Source organism: Macadamia integrifolia, chromosome 4 (genome assembly GCF_013358625.1).
Source record: "Macadamia integrifolia cultivar HAES 741 chromosome 4, SCU_Mint_v3, whole genome shotgun sequence".
NCBI lineage: Eukaryota > Viridiplantae > Streptophyta > Magnoliopsida > Proteales > Proteaceae > Macadamia > Macadamia integrifolia.
In genome coordinates, this window is record NC_056560.1 from 8,794,540 (window position 1) to 8,814,143 (window position 19,604).

General features: G+C 37.3%; 2 protein-coding genes across 3 annotated transcripts; both read right to left on the reverse strand.

The window, feature by feature from the left end:
- Positions 1–3,594: 3,594 nt before the first annotated feature.
- Positions 3,595–9,837, reverse strand: LOC122075944 (iron-sulfur cluster assembly protein 1-like). Its single transcript, XM_042641172.1, has 3 exons — positions 9,439–9,837; positions 8,788–8,842; positions 3,595–3,998 (listed from the first exon to the last, which is right to left on the reverse strand). Exons 1-3 carry the CDS (start codon positions 9,728–9,730, stop codon positions 3,839–3,841), a joined length of 507 nt encoding a protein of 168 aa, XP_042497106.1. The 5' UTR covers positions 9,731–9,837; the 3' UTR covers positions 3,595–3,838.
- Positions 9,838–12,004: 2,167 nt separating this feature from the next.
- LOC122075943 (ADP-ribosylation factor 2) lies at positions 12,005–19,271 on the reverse strand. 2 transcript variants are annotated; one of them, XM_042641170.1, is made up of 7 exons: positions 19,115–19,271; positions 18,199–18,369; positions 16,070–16,140; positions 15,720–15,839; positions 12,702–12,820; positions 12,491–12,572; positions 12,005–12,308 (listed from the first exon to the last, which is right to left on the reverse strand). In XM_042641170.1, exons 2-7 carry the CDS (start codon positions 18,344–18,346, stop codon positions 12,303–12,305), a joined length of 546 nt encoding a protein of 181 aa, XP_042497104.1. In that variant the 5' UTR covers positions 18,347–18,369; positions 19,115–19,271; the 3' UTR covers positions 12,005–12,302. The 2 variants fall into 2 exon arrangements, with proteins under 2 accessions (XP_042497104.1, XP_042497105.1); XM_042641171.1 differs by having other exon boundaries at positions 18,199–18,358; positions 19,115–19,245.
- Between the last annotated feature and the right edge of the window lie 333 nt (positions 19,272–19,604).

Consider the following 19,604-nt stretch of genomic DNA (forward strand, 5'->3'; position numbering starts at 1 on the left):
AATACTTCCTAAATTAAACTGAAATCAGACTTCACCGTTAATAGTCACATGAAGGAGAAGAGTAAACTGAAATCAGACTTCACCACTAATAATCACATGAAGGAGGAGCTGAGGATAAGAAGGCAATGCTGATTGATACTGTAGAATTTACCCTTTTGGAAGAAAAGAGAAACACGTACAAACAAGTAAACGTCCCTTTCTTCTCCCCATTCCAAAATCAAAATCTATTGCTTCTACATTTCCCAAGTGTTCCTTCCCTAACCAGCCTTGGCCCTTGGGGTGGTGGTGGTGGTTGATTATCATTGTGGCCATTTATCACATCTATTATTAGGGAACTCATCATCATCTCTGCCTATGATCAGTCTATTCAAATTGCCAGATTGACCCGGTAAAGAGGAAGCAGTAGAGGATCCATCACTGTTTTTGTGCCATTTGAGGAGTGGTTCCAGAGGGTTTCTCTTTTCCACATATAACACTCTCTTTCTATCTATGAACGTGTCCCAAAAGTTTTGGTTTGGGGGTCTCAAGCTAACAAATTAAAGCCAAGTATACCAGTGCTTCTCCTTTTCCTTTTCCCTGCTTCAGGACTGTCCACCATCAATGCATCTATATCTCATCTCTAGACCTTTCCCAAAATAAGGGCATGTGGCACAATCCATTATCACAAGATAACCTAAAAGATGGAACCACTTTGAATGAGTAAAATGACAGACAAGCTAAGGATATATGTATGAGTTTCAGGTTGGGGTGTAGTGGCAGCTCTTCAGTACTTCCCCACTCCTGCAGAGGTCCTTCAGCATCTCAAACCTGTAAAACAAAAATGTTGACAAATGACACAATAGAATTATATGTTAATATTGCAAACTAAAGAATCTCTCCACTCAAGACATTTCATTAAAATCTGTGATTTTGGGTGGAAATTCGAGTAAAATATTTGTATTTCATACTTGTACTAAAACCTAAGGCTGTGTTTGGTATGCATTTCCATTCTGAGAATGTGCATTTTCATTCTGAAAATACAGGATATGTTCTTAACTGAGAATGAGAACATTGTTTGGATAAAATGTTTGTTTAAAATGCATTTTTTTTTATTAGAATGCTCAGGCATTTTATCAAACACCTCATGGGCAGAATCTCTTTGGTGAAAATCCCAGGCAACATTATATCAATTACTCACAAATAAAAATATAAAATTTCAAATGGTTCCTTAGATGGTATTGCTTAAATCGATCCCTCAAGTCCCAAGGGTTGGTGAAAACCTTCCGCCTTCACGTCGACATTCGTCGGAGTTCCTTGGGAGAACGGTTTTTAGAGAGAGAAAGAAAAGTAGTTTTCGAAGATTTGAAAAAATGAGATACTATTCCTTGGGAGAGAAGGTGCCCTTCATAAGATTAGTGGCAGAGCTATTTTCATCGGGTTGTACTGAGAGTTGGAGAATGGAGACTGCAAAATGGGAAAATATACCATTCCAGAATGGGCTGCATTCTTGACCGTGTTCTAGAATTTTGAGAATGGAATGCTTACCCAACAATGTTTTTAAAAGTCCAAAATGTGTTCTTGGTCCAGAATGCATTCCAATAATGCATACCAAACACAGCCTAAGTAATTTGGTCAAGAAAAAATTTCACGAGTTTTTTATTACTTGTACAGTTTTGTTTAAATTTGCTTACAACAGAAGTCCAAATGAAGAGCAATTCTTATTTTGGGAGGAGTCTTCCTGGCATCCCCGGGGATGGGATTTTTGTTTTTATTTCTGCGATTTGTAAATATTTATACAGTATAAACTCATTTTAAGTCATTTTAAACAAGTATAAGACCACGCCCTATGGATGGTGTGAGATGGGGTTGAAGGGTATAGCGAGAAGGAGAGGATCCAAATTCTTGTTTTTAAAACAAGATTTTATAATAAATAACAAACATAATGTAGTAAACTTATCAATCCAAAAATTCATACTTGATATGTTCAAAGGACGTTATCGATTCATCTGCCTTTGTAACTGTTTCTGGAACTAATATTAGATTGAATTGGGTCATCCATTTTTTTTAATTCATTAAGGTTCATTAAGGTTCTCCTTTACCAAGGGAGATTGTTATCTGCTAAATGTTTGTAGAACTAATACTAATACTAGCATAGCTATTGAAACTCAAGCTCTATTCCATCAAATTCATTAAGGTTCACTAAGGTTATGTTGTACTTAGCTTAGGCCACGTTTTACCACATATGAAAACTGTTAATTGTCCCAGAGAAGAGACAGAGACTCACGACCAAGGTTCGAAATTTCGTTTTGTTTCGGTGTTTCAATGGGTTCAGAAACACCGAAATACCGAAATTTCAGCGAGATTTCACTGAGATGGTGTATTTTTTTTTTTGGTTGACTGTTTCGATAGTCAAACGGTCATATTTTGACCTGAAACTTGGTGGATAGTTTATCTTAAGGTTAATAAACATGCTTAGAACATAAAAATGCAAAAAATATTAGAACATGACATTGTTTTAGAGTTGCATCTTTGTTTGGCAGAAACCGTCAAACTGTTCAAGAAAATTTTACCTGCTTCATTGCTAGAAGCAAATATAATATGATAATAAAACAATATTTATCATAAAAAGTAACAGCTTATATTAATAGAAAATGAATTTTTAAACTAGAAAAAAAATAATTATCTACCAAAAAAAAAAAGGACTCCGTGAGGTCATAGATTAGCCTCTAATGTCTAATATATAAAAAATCTACAAACATCCAACATGTATTTATGTATTATTTAAAAAAATATGATTTGGAGAAAGAAATTTACATTTCCTAAGTTTTGAATGTGTAGATCTTATTGTAAAAGTCCAATGGAAGTCAAAATGTGTGATGATGTAGCTAATTAGAGACTTGTTTTAGTGTTTTTCCTTCAAAATATGCAAATGGAACCGAAACCACCGAGACAGAGTTGAAATTTCGACCAAAATGCCAAAATTTCAATTATGCCTCAACAAAATGTTGTATTTGTAAGGCATGGAATGTTTCGTTTTGGAGAGATACTAAAACGATACCAAAATTTCGACCGAAATATGATACACATATTGATTCGTGCCTTATTTCATTTCGACAAAAAAAAAAAAAAACCAAAATACTGAAATTTCCCCAAGATTTCAAACTATGCTCACGACCACAAGGCACTTGGATACTCCAAGACCTATCCCCAAAGCATGTAAAATTTCCGGAATATAATACTCATCTTTTCGTCTCGTGGCTGAAGAGAAGCTGAATCCGGAGTTCATTTATAATGCATGGGGAACACGACTATGGAGGTCCTAAGTCACTCCTAACATAGTATCACAAGTGCCAACATGTTTAACGAGATATCAAAGAAAATAAATTTTCAATACCCGAGCATATCAATATTCTATCTGTATTCATGGTTTAAAGTATCTCCAATATGATACGACACCCTTCCGATACGTATCTTAAATTTAGTTGACTGATACAACGACCGATATTGATACTTTAATCCTTGATCTTTAGTATATCTTAACGTATTTCCGATACGACACAATACCCTTCGAGATGTATCTTAAATTTAACCGACCGATACGGTGGCCGATACCGATACTTTAATACTTGCATGTATTAAGATAAAATTTCACACCCAACCGAACAGAGGTATAAAGGTTTAGTACAAAGTCTTATGAACTAAAGGTTGTAAAGCTTGTAGCAAAAGCATGTAAAAAATATAAAAAGGAAGCCTGAGGAAGGCAGGCTGTCTAGGTATAGACCAAGGTTCAAACATCATACATTAGCATGACATCCTAGAGTAAACAGCCAAATCCTCATCCCAAATGCATAACAGTTCATTACGCATTAGCAACCCTCTCAGTAGGTTCAGCTGCAGCATTTGCCTCTGTCTTGGCTCGCTTTGCTTCATAATCTTTAACAGCTGCCTTGATGGCATCCTCTGCAAGCATGCTACAATGAAGCTTCACCGGAGGCAGTGAGAGATGTTTTGCAATTTCCCTGCAGTTTTTGGAAAGGAAACAATTAGGAAAGAACCCTCCTCAAGATCCAATGCATATTATGTATGTGGACCCTAACAACTAAACTGCACATAAGCAAGCAGCGAAGTACCAAGAACAAGCATTTCCCCATACATTCAAGTATTCAACCATGAATATACATGAACGCTTGCAAATGACCAAAACGGAAGAAGTCCATACTTTTTTTTTGAAAGTCGATATTCATTAGCTTTCCACCACTAACAGCAAATATCCCATACATAATTAGGTTATCTGTTTAGACCAAAGACAATCAATGGCAAATCAATTGACCCAGCTTCCAAGGGAGATGAACATGTTAAAAGCATGTGGATAAAAACAAAGCAGTCAACAATTTGCCTCATACAGTAGCATATCATAAGACAGTTAACATAGCCAGCAATCTATAAAACAAGAATGCAATAAAAGCTGATGCTCAACAGGAACCGTGCAGTATCATTAAATAACATATTTGTATTTCACAGGCAAGAAGATGTAGCTGTCTCAATAAAGGTTTACCTCAGTGAAGGTTAGACCTACAACTCTGCTACATTGATCTCAAGGTTTTACATCACAACCCCTCAAACGCATGCTTGTCATATTCCGAACAATAGGAGCACATGTCAAAAACCAGATACAACAACAACAAACTCAGCACTATCCCAACTTAATGAGGTCAGCTACATGAATCCGAGCAAAAACAAAAAAGAGAAAAGAAAGTAAAAAAAGATAGTAAAAAGAAAGAAGCCCAGTGCCAGCAAGACAAGAAAATCTCAGCTAAATGGGATCATCGGCTCTATCTGAGGTCATACTTGGTACAAGACCTAGGCACCACATGTCATACCTCACAACTTCTCCTATGCTCATTTTAGACCTACTCCTAGCTCTTTCAACTCCTTCAATTGGAATCAAATCACTCCACCTTACTGGGGCATCCTCAAACCTCCATTGGACATTGTCATACTACCTCAAATGACTTTCTCAAAGCTTGTTATTGATCGGGGCAACTCCCAAATCAGTTCTAATTTATTCATTCCTTACTTTATCCTTCCTAGTTTTGCCGCTCATCCATCTTAACATTTTCATCTCAGCTACATCTAGCTTCTCTATATGACACTTCTTAACTGACCAACATTCTACCCCATACATCATACCCGGCGAACAATAGTCCTATAAAATTTCCCCTAAAGTTTTAAGGAGATACGTCGGTCACACAATACTCCAAACGCACCTCTCCACTTCATCCATCCCTAATTCTTTGTACAACATCATCCCCTATGTCCCCTGCTTTATTTATGGTTGACCCCAGATATTTGAAGTAGTCACATTCAAGGATTAAAGTATCGGTATCGGTCACCATATCGGTAACCAAAATTAAGATACGTATCGGAGATATGCTAAAGATACGCACATAAATGGATAGGAAACACTTTTTTATACGCTTTTGCATAAAAAAAATAGTTAAAAAAAACTATATATAACATGTATTATGCATAAACACTAAATTGAGAGTATCGCACTAAGAATCCAAGGATTGTAGTTGTCCCATAAATGTAAAATCTTTGTTCCCAACCTTGATTTCCACTTTAGTTAGAGAGAAAAATGGTTAACAGCAACTTTGGAACAAAAACACCTCAAAATTTTGTTTTTCTGAAAAATGACCCATCTTGGCCATTTTATGACCGTATCGGTACGTATCGTACCGTATCGGTGTATCAATCAATACACACCAATACATACCGATACACACTGATACATACCGAAACGTATATTTCACTTCGATTTTGAATTTTCCATAAAGTATCAGTACGTATTGGTGTATAGTATCGGTTGTGTATCGGTGCGTATCGGTATGTATCATAGGATACATATCAATACAAAAAGGGTTTTAGAAATTCCATGTATTGTATCGTATCGGTAAGGGCCAATACGGATACGTATTGACCGATACGGTACAATACGGACCGATACTTTAAACCCTAGTCACATTGTGGTATCTCTCTCTCCCTTCAACTTGGAACTACAGTTATTATTTATTTATTTATTTATTTTACTGTAGATAATGGTTTTGTGAAGCATTCCAATCAAAATTTGGTCGACAAGATGCAGGTATAGAGGTTCCCAAGGAAAGTAATCTGGGTTCTTAGCTGTACAAAGACTTGATTATCTATTATTGCAATTGTTGCTTCCATCTACCTTCCTACTTCCGATGGCTGATTAGGTTTTCTAAAACCACGGTTGTTGTTTTTGAATTTCATAATTTAGAACAAGTTGTGTTGGTTCTGTCTAAACAATCTGATTTTGTTTTCAACCATTCCTGAAATTCCTTTGCTTTTCCAGACCAGTCACTAGAGTTGTTAATTCAAGTCATATACATTTCTCATCTATTTCAAGATTCTTGAAGAACTGGTCTTGTTTCTTAGTCCTTTATCAATTTCCAATTGATTATTGATATATAAAAATTTTCTTACCGGCCAACTGAATTGATTTCTTCCAACCTCCCCTGATGTAGATCACATGGCTGATTTGAAGCATAACTGATGGAAGAACCAGCCCAGTCAGCAGTCCAATCGATCCTAGTGGTTCAAGTCTGGACCAGCTTCTAGAAACTCCAAGGATCTCTCTATTGATTCCTAATTGAAGAGCTATTTTTGTCCTATAATAAGACTTAAAGTTAGCAAGGAAGAAAGAAGGATCGACCAGCCTTCTAGAATAAGTGATTTGTTTCTTTTTCTTTGTTTCATCTTCTTGTCAAGCATGTAAACTCAGTTTATGAAAGTTTCTTTGCTTCTATTTCCCTTAGTTTCCTTTTATTTCAGTCTTCTTGGCCAAGGAACTAAAAGTTTCCTTTTCTCTATTTGATACCTTTTGTTTACTTTCCTATTTTGCAGGGCAATTCCCAGCCTATTTAAAGAGAGTAAGAGACCGATTGTTTGGGTCTGACTCCTCAAATCAGCGATTGACTTTGGCCATATCAGTGTTAGTTCATTGAAGCTATATTGTTAGATCATTGCAGGTTTGAGTTTTCAAAATAGAGTAGGTTTCTTTTTTATATATGCATGTACTATCGAGGAAGAGATCGAATAATAAAATGTTGATTTTTGATCTAATGTGCCTGCCTGGCTTCACAACCGGTGGCTGTGAGTTCTCTCCTCTCCTTTCTTCTCTCTTCTATTACATCTCTTTCCTATTTCTCAGTTTCTGGTTCACCTCTGTTCTAGCAAACATTGGCAGTCCCTTACGTGGTGAGTTTGATCTCCTCCATCTCCCTTCTTTTCCTTCACCACCCTTTTGGTCGACGGTCCCTCTACCCTAGGCAATTTCATATCTAGATTCCTGGCCCCAAAACTGATTATGCTCTACTGCCAGCTCTAGTTTCAGTCCTCAACTACCTCCCTTCTGTTTGTGATTAGGGTTGCTATTGGTGTGCATTCAAGAGACCTCTTGAATATTGACTTACCCTTGAAACCACAGGATCAACAGAAACATATTGGGGGAGTTCTCACTTTTCTCCATATTGTTGCTGGTTTCGTGCTCTGGTTGCTTCTGGGGTAGGAGACAACACTCCCCCTCCTCTGTCTTCAATATTTTTTACTTTCCGGATCTGGGATTGCATTACTATTTGATCATGTATAGAAGAGCTGAGCCACAAAGTTGCTAATTTTAATATGATATTTAATAGTTCTAGTCCACAGTCACCAAAGTGACCCATAAGAAGCAAGAAAAAAAGGGCATCTAAATTAATAAATATTCAAAACATGCGAGAAGAAAATCAGAAGCACGAGCAAGAAGGGAGAAGTAAGCCTCCAAGCCTACTACCAAGCTTTCCAGAAACAAAGTAGAACAGCTTATCTAGGCACAGTTCAAAAAGAAATGTCTTGGCTAATCTGACTGGAAGTGGAGTCAGCATTCAGATTGTTTCTCTTGAGAACAAAGCTATTGTTGGATAATTGTTAATAAAGGAGGTGAATCATATGGTCGGTACTGCAGTGCAACCTCTTCCATTTCCTTCCCGAATTTCCTAGACAAGCTAGAACCTTCTTTCAGTATCAGCTAGCCCAAATCTAACCAACATTCCACAGAAAGAGAGAAATCCAATTCCAAATGCCACATAGGCTTGCAAAATGCTTTAACAAACCAATGCTTTTGTCTTCTTTTGTCGGGTTAGCAAAACAGATAAAAAATTAATTCACAATTGCTGAGTAGACTATATGCTAATAATATCCTAGTCACTTCTTCTGAAGTTAGCTAGAGATATACTCCTAAATTTAACCAACCCTAGATATGCATAATGGCCAGACCTCTCCAAAAAATCAAACCCCTCCCACTTAATCCTAATCGTGACAATTTCAAGTCCACGCTTGTACAGTGGGGACAAATAAACAAAATGCACATATGGTTTTGATATATGGTTCACCTTTTCTTTTATGCACGTGTTCAATTCTCAGAGATTTAGGAAATATAAAATAAACCTTGCAACATTCGATGAATGCAGCAAGTTCACTAATGACGAAAAAACCTTGATCATTAAAGAAGCAATACCCGAGGAAACAGAGTAAAATCAGTTCAATTTCTTAAAATTCCTACCACAAAATAAATTTGAAGCTCAATTAAAATGTAAAATCTTTCTCACACAACTACATCATTGCTACCAATTATTCACTCTATTTAGTAACGCATCAACATAATAAATTATTGGATAATTAGATTTCACAATTATTTTAAGCAAATAGAGGACAACAAGATTAAGGAAAGAAGGAAACTGGACTTACGTATTTTTTATTGTTACAACTTCCTCCATCTGTTTCCCCTTTATCCATTCAGTAGCTGAAAAATAAGAATTCAACCAAGAATCAGTATGATGGCCATTACATGCAGCATGTGCTTGACAACACCAACACGTGTCGAACGAATAGCTATATAACAAAGTTCTCAGATACAATATTAACCACAAAACAACAGGAAGTTTCATCAATTAAAGGAAAATGTTCAGCCATTCCACAGTTCAGATTAATCTTTCTCATCACACCATCTTGCTAGTATAAATTGATTATTTACAACAGAAAGAAAATTGCAGCAATGGTTCCATAAAAAACTAAACATCAAAATTCTAGCAGTCGTTGCAAATGTAATTAAACTTTAGTCCACATGAATATAACAAGCCCCTAAAGAGACTTACACAATCGGAAGAAGGACAGTTAACTCTTTCCAATTCTCTGTATTGCACTTCAGTAAAATAATTACTGCTTTTTCTTAAATTCCTATACAAGTTCCTTTTCTTTTTTTGGGGAAGACAACATCCAAAAAAATTAAATGGAACGTCCAATCCTCCAATCCTCCAATCATCCAATACTCCAATCCAAAGGCACAACAATAAGCATATAGAGAAACCCTAGAAAATCGAGCTATATAGCAATACTAACCTACGGAAGAAGAAGCGATGGCTGATCCACAACCGAAAGTCTTGAAGCAGGCATCGGTGATCTTCCCTGTCTCTTCATCCACCTTTATCTGAAGCTTCATAACATCACCACAAGCCGGAGCACCAACAAGCCCCGTTCCAACCGTGGGATCGTTCTTATCGAAGGATCCAACATTTCGAGGGTTGTTGTAGTGATCCACAACCCTTTCATGGTAGAGCCGAACCAAAACAGGCGCTTGATTGTTCTGTTGCGGCACCAACCCTAGAAACTTCCTGCAACCTGCCCTAAGCATTTTCCCTTCTCTGAAAAATTCAGAGTTATTCCCTCCTCCTCGCGAAAGTGACGTCAACGGCAGCAGAAAACGATTCTAATTTTGGCTGAGATTTGGGAAGGAAGGTTTTGCCCTATTTATAGAGTTATCCTTTTTTTTTTGGTAAGGAGAGTTATCCAATTGACTCCACGTGTCCTGGACATCTGAGCATGACAAAAGGATATTTTTAGATACCTTTTTCGTCGCCGTGGATTGGTTGTTTAAGAGGGTTTCCACGTGTGATGTAGTCATTACTAGAAAAAGCATCTACTAACCAGCTACGGGGAAATACTTGATGCACAGGAGAATCAAAATCTACGGTGTCAGATAATTAAAAAAAAAAAAAAAAAGTTGGTTGGGTAATCCATTCGAAAGCTTCACCAGTTAGCTAATTTGCTTCAAATTAGGTAAAAGGATCTAATTTGCTTCAAATTAGGTAAAAGGATGCTCCTCTTCCCCTTCTTCAAACCATGGACAGGTTTCGGAGATGTCAGTGCGAGCGAAGAGCGTCCAATCTCAGAGATATGGATGAAGAAATTCATCCTAGATGGATATTTTCAAATCTATTCCTTTGTTGTTACTATGGGGTTGCGGCTACTTGACTACAACTTAGGATGCAACGAAATTTTTTCTTTCCTCTCCCCTCCCTTTAAGACAAAATTTCAATCAGTTTTGAGGATATTATTCTCTCTACACCATCAGAACGGGGTTCTAGGTATCGATATTGGTGTCAAGGAATTAGGATCGATTTCAGCCGATATCATTTTGGATCGCCATAAATCAATTCGGATTGAAAATATATACCCTTGGTTGGTTTTTAAACAATCTTTTACCTTTACCTACTGCCGCCCAAGTTGCAGCCAAAGAAATGAAATCTTCAACTATAATTTTAAAAAAAGTAAAATTTAAAAGAGTAATTGTGAACTCAAGAGAGAGGTGAATTATTCCATTTTCTTGGTTGTAAGAGGATTGCAACTAAATATTTTCTGTCCATGGTCCATGACTCCATACCAATCATTAAAGGGATCGCCCATCACCAATACCAATCCAATCCAGATAATTTTGTCGATCCAAAGAATCGTGCTCTACACTCCTTCGCCTTCCACGTGAAAACATTCCTTTTCTCCCTAAACAGACAAGTAGATCAATTCAAGCTGCTGCACACAATGAGTTTATGATTAACATATCTTTTTTTTTTTTTGGGTAGAATATGATTAAGATACCAACGCAATGACCCTTCTAGCATAGGGAGATACTTGCCTTTCTTTTCTTTTTTTAGCCATATCACATCATAATATATCTGGTATTACTAACTTTTTGGGCTCAAAAGTAGATTGCTTATTTAGTTTTAAGCTCTAGACGAAATTCAAGGTTAATTTACAAAGACTCAATTTAACTACAGCCAAGGGTTGGACTATCGGTGAAGCTTGATTCTCGACAAAGAATTTACTTCATCTTATTCCAAAACCTTCTAGCAAAAATAGACCATTTCTATCTTTCGCAATCTGTTGGGAATTATATACTAAATTTGCGTCTATACCTTTTTTGTACAAATATAAATTGAACACTCCTCAAACGCAATCTTCTTCCCCCTTACTCGATACATTTATAAGACCAAGGCCAATACTCATGATACAGAAGTTAAAAGTCAATTTTTTGGGGGGTGTTTAGAGGTGGGGGGAAGGGTGTTTAGAGGGAGATGGAGGTAACTTGGCAATTGAAATAGAGTTGACGAAAGCACAGCAATCAGATTCTCTGTTCGAAAATTTTTCCTACTCCGCACTCATTATTGAGAACACCCATTCTGCCATATGTGGTTTTTTTTTTTCCTAGAAACCAGACCAGGGAAGGGACAATGGAAGGCAGCAATGTGAGAGAAACACATTGAACTCAAATTTGACCATGTACCGTCCTGAGGTAATGCTTCAGCAACGTTATGAGTGGGAATGATTGAACCTGAGCCCCAGACCACCCATGAAGGGATGCTGGTCCAGTGCTAATTGAACCATTGTACCCCAAGAGCCATATTGCTCTAGCACTCCCCGCCAAAGTCCAGGTAGTGGATCAAGTACACTTGCATAGAAATATCAAAAACAAACCAATGCTAACTACTCACAAGAGCTGCCGCGCTGTCTCTGCATACTCTTGTCAGGACCTAGATTTAGATGTCAGTTGAAACTCGAAAAGTTATCACAAAGAATCTCAGAAATTTAGAACTACCACCAAACGGTTCCAGAGGTTGAAACAAGAAAAATGGATCACAAAACATAATCCAATTTCTGAAATAGAAAGTAAAAGTAACACCATACATTTTAACAGCCAAAATGTTCTAGCTAAAGCCTCGTATTCAACCCCAGAAAATAACCCATAAAAAACTAGATAAGTATTCTGGCTAACCATCCAACAAGTCTACCAGAAAGTCAAGAAAGACAAGGATCCATTCTTGTTAAAATCATCACCACAACCCAAGCCTACTTGTCTTCAGAAAGAACAGCCCTAGGGAATCCCTGCATTTGTAACACATCCTCTTGATGGACCACAGTCTTCATTCGCTTCAGGCCTAGAAAACCAAGAAGGGTAAATCCATTACAAGACATTAAATGTGTAAAAGCAATATAGCATATTTCAAACAGCAAGATGAGTGAATACTTGCCACCTATCGAGGTATGTTGTGGCTCCATATACCCCAGGGCTCAAATTGCTATTTAAACTAACAAGGGGGAAGGCGGTTCAAATACGTACCTTGTTAGCAATGTTGTTGGAGAGCCAGTCCAACCCCTCATAAAGGCCCTCTCCAGAGGTTGCACAAGTACTCTGGATGTACCTGTAGCAAACAAGAAGATTAGCCAGCCCAAGAAGAACCTCTAGATACTCCATACAAAACAGAACCAAAATAAATAAATAAATAAATAATTTTAAAAAAAAATTTTGAAGCAAGACAAGGGAATTTTACCAGTGGCGCTGACGGAGAGAATGAAGGCCAAGTTTATCAGTAATTTCCGCAGCATTCATTGCATTAGGAAGATCTTGCTTGTTAGCAAATACAAGCAACACAGCATCTCGCAACTCATCCTGAAACCCGATCTATGAAATTCAGCCCAGTAATGAAGAAATGGTGTAGCAATAGCAGGCAACTTACATAGGTTTAGAAAATGATAATTTACTGCATAAAGAGTGTGCTCATGCTAAATACCAGTTATGAACCACCCACCAATTAGCCTAGAGAAATAAAGGCGAAGACAAAACTGGATGACATGCCAAATAGTTTGACCCTTTGCCATTATGACCTTGTGACATGCTAAAGAGGGGGGGTGAACCCGACCGGTTTTTCCTATTTTTTGGGAGGGGGGGTGGGGAAGCCTGCCTGGCAGTGCGGTGCACACTGGCACAGGGGCCACACTGCCAGGCAGAAGACCCTCTCCCTTTTTATTTTGTGAATTAAACCTAATAAAGTTAGAATGGTCAAAAACTAAACCAGTAACGAGCCACATCATATAACTGAAACAGTATGTGTACACTATATATGTTGTTTAGGCCTTAGTAAGTTGGATGTATGTAGAATCGACACTCATGCCAATTAAGATTCAGATTTCTCACCACCACCACTTGTCTGACGTTCCTCTTTTCTAGGACCAATTCTCTTCTCACTCCTTTTTTCTCCTTCCCGTTTTCTCGCTGGACTGTTCAGTTCCAAATAGTCCCAAACACCCACTTCCATCAGAATAGCAGGAGGAACCTTGCCCTGATTTCTACCAAGGTAGTATTACTATTACCCCTTGAATTTTAGTGAAACAAGACAGATCATTGAAATGTCCCTCGCTGGACTGTTCAGTTCCAAATAGTCCCAAACACCCACGTGGGGGGGGGGGCAGTGGACAGATTGACCTGTACCCAGTCCGGGTCAGATAACTATGGTCAAAACAAAAGTGCCCAGTAAAATATGCATTGGCATAGTTGCATTTCTATCAAGATGCAGTGGTGCACAGTAGACAGATTGACCTGTTGTACCCAGTCCGGGTCAAATAACTATGGTCAAAACAAGAGTGCCCAGTAAAATATGCATTCGCATAGTTGCGTTTCTATCAAGGTGCAGTGGTGCACAGTACACAGATTGACCTGTTGTACCCAGTCCAGGTCAGATAACTATGGTCAAAACAAAAGTGCCCAGTAAAATATGCATTGGCATAGTTGCATTTGCATAAGATGGTACTTCTGAACTTTAGAAACGTTCAGCCAGAACCTCATATAATACAAACTTCAGAAGAGAGCCAAAATCGTGAACAAGATGGAACATAAGAACTCAGCAAGAAAGTACACTGCCCCACTTATACCGGCACTTCTCATGTAATAGACAGCAAAACAGAACCTAAACAACTACAGTACTAAAAATTGAAGGGATAAGCTGCAACAGATCTTTCCTTTAGGCATTTCAGAGAGCAAATAAGCATCAACAAAAACCCACAAACACCACCACCCACCCCCACAGGTTAATGTATCAAACAGAAGTTTCTTAGCAAGTAAGAATTTTAGCCAATATGGAAATTCAACAGCAACATGAACCACCAAAAAAGCCAATTCGTTCTCACATTAGAAAGATATTAACCACTTCAACTACTTTGCAAACGAACATAATTCATGGCAATAATTCCTCTGGACACTTGTCCAGCAAAGTCTGAGGATTTTAATATGGCATCTTTTACTATGATCTCCTTAGGCTATGATGGAACAACATGTGGCAACTCAGTTGGTGTGAAAAACAGTGCACATGTCTAAGTCAACCTCTGATCATGAGACACGATTCAACCCAAACGCGCAAACCAAATGAGAATCACCACATGGAGTAGTAAAGCTTTGAGAAAATGAAATACTTATGACAACAATTGGATGATTGAGGGGGCAAATACTCATGGTTTAAAGTATCTCCGATACCAATACGATACGTATCTTAAATTTAGCCGACTGATACGATACATTAAATTTTTAAAATCCTTTCGTATTGATATATATATATATATATCCTACAATACATACCAATATGCACCGATATGTACCGATACTCATGGAAAATATAAAATCGAGGTGAGATGTACGTTTCGGTATGTATCGATCTGTACATATCGGTGAGTATCGGTATGTATCGATCGGTACGTATTGTTGAGTATTGGTGAGTATCGATTGGTACGTATCGGTATGTACCGATACAGTGCGCTACGGTCATATAATGGCCAAGATGGGTAATTTTTCAAAAAAACACGATTTTTTGAGGGATTTTTGTTCCAAAGTTGCTGTCAACCATATTTCTCTCTAACTAAAATGGAATCAAGGTTGGAAACAAGGATTTTACATTTATGGGACAACTAAAAACCTTGAATTCTTAGTTCGATACTCTCAATTTAATGTTTATGCATAATACATGTTATCAATAGATTTTTTAACAATTTTTTTATGCAAAAGTGTTTAAAAAAGTGTTTCCTATATATTTATGTGCGTATCTTTAGTGTATCTTAGCGTATCTCCGATACGATACAATACGTATCTTAATTTTGGGCAACCGATACTGATACTTTAATCTTTGGGCAAAGTTCAATAAATAGTGGACCGTAAGGCTGAGATGTGCGTCAAACATGATATGGTAGGTCCAAAGAACAACCCACCCATACCACCTAATTAGAAAGCCGAATCAAACAACCACACGGTAAAAAATTCTGGTGAAAGAAGTTATCTACACAGCCTCCAGAATACAAATCATCTCACATTTCAGGAAAAAAAAAAAAAAAAAAGGTAGAAGGCTATAACGGTAAAGAGAAATAAAATCATACGGGCATACAAACAACTAATTTTCTTTGCATTAATAAGCATTAGATATAGCAATTAAGTAGGTCCCACCAGCTCACAGAGAATACACACACACACACAAAAAAAAAATTAATAATAATAATAAAAAAAGGAGGATATCTAAGTGGTGATATACCTCATTCAACATCCTATGCAACTCATCCCTTGCCTCAACAACTCGATCTCTATCATTGCTATCCACCACAAATATCAGACCCTGTGTATTTTGGAAGTAATGCCTCCACAGGGGGCGAATCTGCATGAGAAACAAAGCAAATCTGATTAGCCATGTTAAGTACAAAGATTGCAGCCACAACTCGTCGGTGATTTAAAAAAAATCATCACATTATTAATCTCTGTGAGAATTACCACGAAAAAAAAAACCAAGTGGAGGGGTTTAAACTGAAAAATGAACAGAATATCCAGGTGCATAATGGACATATTTATCTGGTTCAGCAACAAAACGTGAAGTCATTAAATAATTACCTTGTCCTGACCACCAACATCCCAAACAGTGAAGCTGATGTTCTTGTATTCAACAGTCTCCACATTGAATCCTGAAAATAATAGCTACATCATATTTAGAATGATAACTACTATATTTGGACAGACCTGATTTTTTCTTGGTTTGGCGAGTTTCAATTAACTTCATAAAAGTAAACTTACCTTATTATCTATTGTGAAAGTCATAGAATAGTTAAAAGGGCATTAAGAAAAAATCAGGAAAGTGAAATAAATTCTTACCAATTCTGACATATTCCAGATGGGTCAAAGAGATGTAAATCTAGAAAACATCCTAGTAATCCAATCACCTCACACCAGAGATGAAGGAAGCAAGCAACGAGAGCTTTCCGAAAACTGATTTAGCTATTTGTATTTTCCATGTAGAAGTAACTTTTGGAGTGCAGCATAACTCTTTTCAACTCTCATGCTCTAAATGTCATCTTAATTTCTCCATCAGGCTTTGGTATGACTAGACATTTTGGGTTTGTTACAACACGTATACCTCTTACAACCTCAGTAGTCTTCATATTCCCACTACCCCTTCTCCACCCAATATCTACTGAGCAAACATGAAGGAAGCAGTTGTGGCACTGTATTACACTATTAGAAGACCAATTATTATACTTAGAAATATCTATATGCATTCAAAAATTCCACCCTTCCATCTGCACAGCTTACGCTTTGTGTGCCAATGGGGCCAAAGAAAGCACCAAACATTAATCTAACACAACATAAGGCCACCTCCAGCCTAACATTATATTTCACTGAGAAGCTGTTTCAATTATCATGGGATATTCCTACAAGTATTAGGCATTTCTTCTTGGGGGCATTTTGTAGAACAGGTAAGATTAATTTTGAGGACAATTGAGGACAAGTTCATGCCTCCAAATTGAATCAACGTCATGGTTGCAGTCTTTCTTGGGCAACCTATTGTCAATTCTTTAACCTTTCACTCTTTCAATGGATAACCAGAACAGACAACCTTAGCAATAGGAAGTTCCATCCAAATGGTTGTTATGTGTATTAAGGACAGTGGTGTTTGAAGGGACAGAAACAGGTGATTTCTTGGGCCTTACGGACACTACAACACAATGCAATCAAAACCTTGATCTGTTCTTGATAGCCTCAAGCTCTCCCGAAGTAATTTTTTTCCAAAAGTTACTTACAACCACTAAAACTGCACTAAGTTATATCAAGATAGTCAAAGCAACCCATCAAATCTATTCAATAAGAATCCACAAGAATTGGCTTCCAACATAACAAATCTTGTCTCCGGGGATAAATTACCTGCAAATGATATCGTGGATTCTCTTGGCAAGGAAGAATCTAACAAAATATAATAAGATAACCAAGGAACTGATTGCCTAATTATTTGTTTCTGTCCTAACAATTAAGATTCAATTTTTCTCCCAACTTCATAACATATTATCTTCCCTAAAATTCCTCCAAAAACAAAAGATGAGAACAAACCCATTTTATAACTAATCTGATCTCTTGCTACACACCAAATCATTCCGAAGGAACCAACACAATGCCAATAAAGAGATGACTGCATCAAAACTTTTCTTTAGCCTTACCACCGGATAATGCAGATAATATATTTATCAATGGATATAATATAATATATTTATCAATGGATATAACAAGAGGAGGTTCAATGATAAAAACATGTAGGCCTTTAGCACATTGCAAGCCTTGGTGCAATCCAAACTCCATCAATGTTTTATTACATATAAGACAAACTACAAGGATCAGGGACTGGAAAACATATGACTGCACAGTAATACACATATCACCATAGCCATCCACCAACCAATCATGATACACAGATAATATAGACTCTAAGTCTCTTCATCCATATTTCAGATGATAACTCACAAAACAATCATCATCTACCATAACACTAAACAGATAGAAATTTGTAGAGGGACTCCTCTACTGTTAAATATTATCAGAACTGACAATTAAAAACAATCCACTACTCAATTCAATAGGGACAATAAACCAAAGGCCAAACCATGAATCAATTATGTATATGAATAGCTAAAAAAGAAAAGGAATAAATAAATAATCATTCCTGCACTAACTCAAATCTTATAATCTGGACTTACCAATGGTGGGAATTGTCGTGACAATTTCACCAAGCTTGAGCTTATACAATATGGTGGTCTTACCAGCAGCATCAAGACCAACCATTAGAATACGCATCTCTTTCTTGGCAAAAAGCCGACTGAAAAGCTTTGTGAAAGTAAGCCCCATGTTTGGTTGTGGCTATAGGGTCCCTTCAAAGTTCAAGCACAAGAAGAAGGGCTAAAATCAGTCGAGGAAGAATCCAAATTAAGATTGAAAACCATAAAATTCGTTGCAACTAGATCACAAGACTGAAAACATTAAACAAATACAATGAAAATAGAAATGCTCCGGCTAGGTTGATAAAGTTTAAGGAAATGTATTGATATACGAGGAATAATTCTCCAAAAGCCTAACGCAAGCTAAAACTCCTCATGCGCCTTTAATAAAGCATGAAACAAGCCCGAGTAATCAATGGAAACAGAATTTCGAGCAGAAATTCTATCCATGCAAACAGATCTGAGCACCAAAAGGCGTGAAACTCAACAGAAAAAGTAAAACGAAACCCTAACATCAACTCCCAACTGAAGAAAAGCCTCTGTTACAAATGATATCTAGATAAACTCAACAAATACAAAAAAACATCGAAGAGATCCAAACGATCTCCAATCGACGACGAACATTAAAAAGAATGACCCGTTGAATCAACTATGGGGCATTATCTAAGCCTTCAACCCAAAAAAACAAGCAAAAAAATCCTCGAATCAGCCTCCAGAAACCTCAAATCGCCACATACCATCCAAAATCATCCAGAGACCCTGATTTTAAAGAGTGGTCCAAAGATCACTAAATCAGAATTGAACCTACCGATCACCCGCTTAAGATCGACAGAAACAGAAGAAACTACGAAACTAAGGTTTTCAAGATAATCAGAAACAAGTAGCGAAAACGATTCACCTTTGGAAAGCTTTGCAAAGAGATCGAATTGAAGAGCGTCGGGGAAGGGAAGGAGCTTCACACCAACGCGCAAAATGGGGTTGCGAAATGTCGACGAGAGAATAAAAAGAGAAACAAAAAAAAAAAAAAAAAGGACCTCGAGGGAGTCAAAAAGTCTAAAACATCCTTTGGTTTGAATTTAATAACGAAATAATCCCTTCTTCAGCTTTGTTGGGACCCACGGGAGGACGAAATCCCTGGCAGAGGACCAAATTTTTAAAATTTAAATGGACGATCGTCTTGACATGTGCCTATTTTGAAGGGTCAACGGTCAACCAAGACCGTTTGATAAACAAAATTTTGGGTCCACCATTCTAGTCAAATTTGGATGGAGAAGGGCCTTGGACTCGCATCTTTACTTTGCCAGTGGTCTTTCAAATTTGGCAGGTGGCGAATGGTCAGTTTAATTAATCTAATATTTTCTTTTATATCAAGGTAAAGAGAGAATCAG

What these genes read in the sequence shown, in the direction of transcription:
- LOC122075943 (XM_042641170.1), bottom strand. Translation starts at nt 18,346, where the DNA reads ATGGGGCTTACTTTCACAAAGCTTTTCAGTCGGCTTTTTGCCAAGAAA. An exon ending in CACGACAATTCCCACCATTG is followed by an intron (nt 16,141 to 18,198) that starts GTAAGTCCAGAT and finishes TATTATTTTCAG; the next exon opens with GATTCAATGTGGAGACTGTT. An exon ending in TGCATAGGATGTTGAATGAG is followed by an intron (nt 12,821 to 15,719) that starts GTATATCACCAC and finishes ATCGGGTTTCAG; the next exon opens with GATGAGTTGCGAGATGCTGT.
- LOC122075944 (XM_042641172.1), bottom strand. Translation starts at nt 9,730, where the DNA reads ATGCTTAGGGCAGGTTGCAGGAAGTTTCTAGGGTTGGTGCCGCAACAG. An exon ending in CATCGCTTCTTCTTCCGTAG is followed by an intron (nt 8,843 to 9,438) that starts GTTAGTATTGCT and finishes CTTATTTTTCAG; the next exon opens with CTACTGAATGGATAAAGGGG. An exon ending in GTTGTAACAATAAAAAATAC is followed by an intron (nt 3,999 to 8,787) that starts GTAAGTCCAGTT and finishes CAAAAACTGCAG; the next exon opens with GGAAATTGCAAAACATCTCT.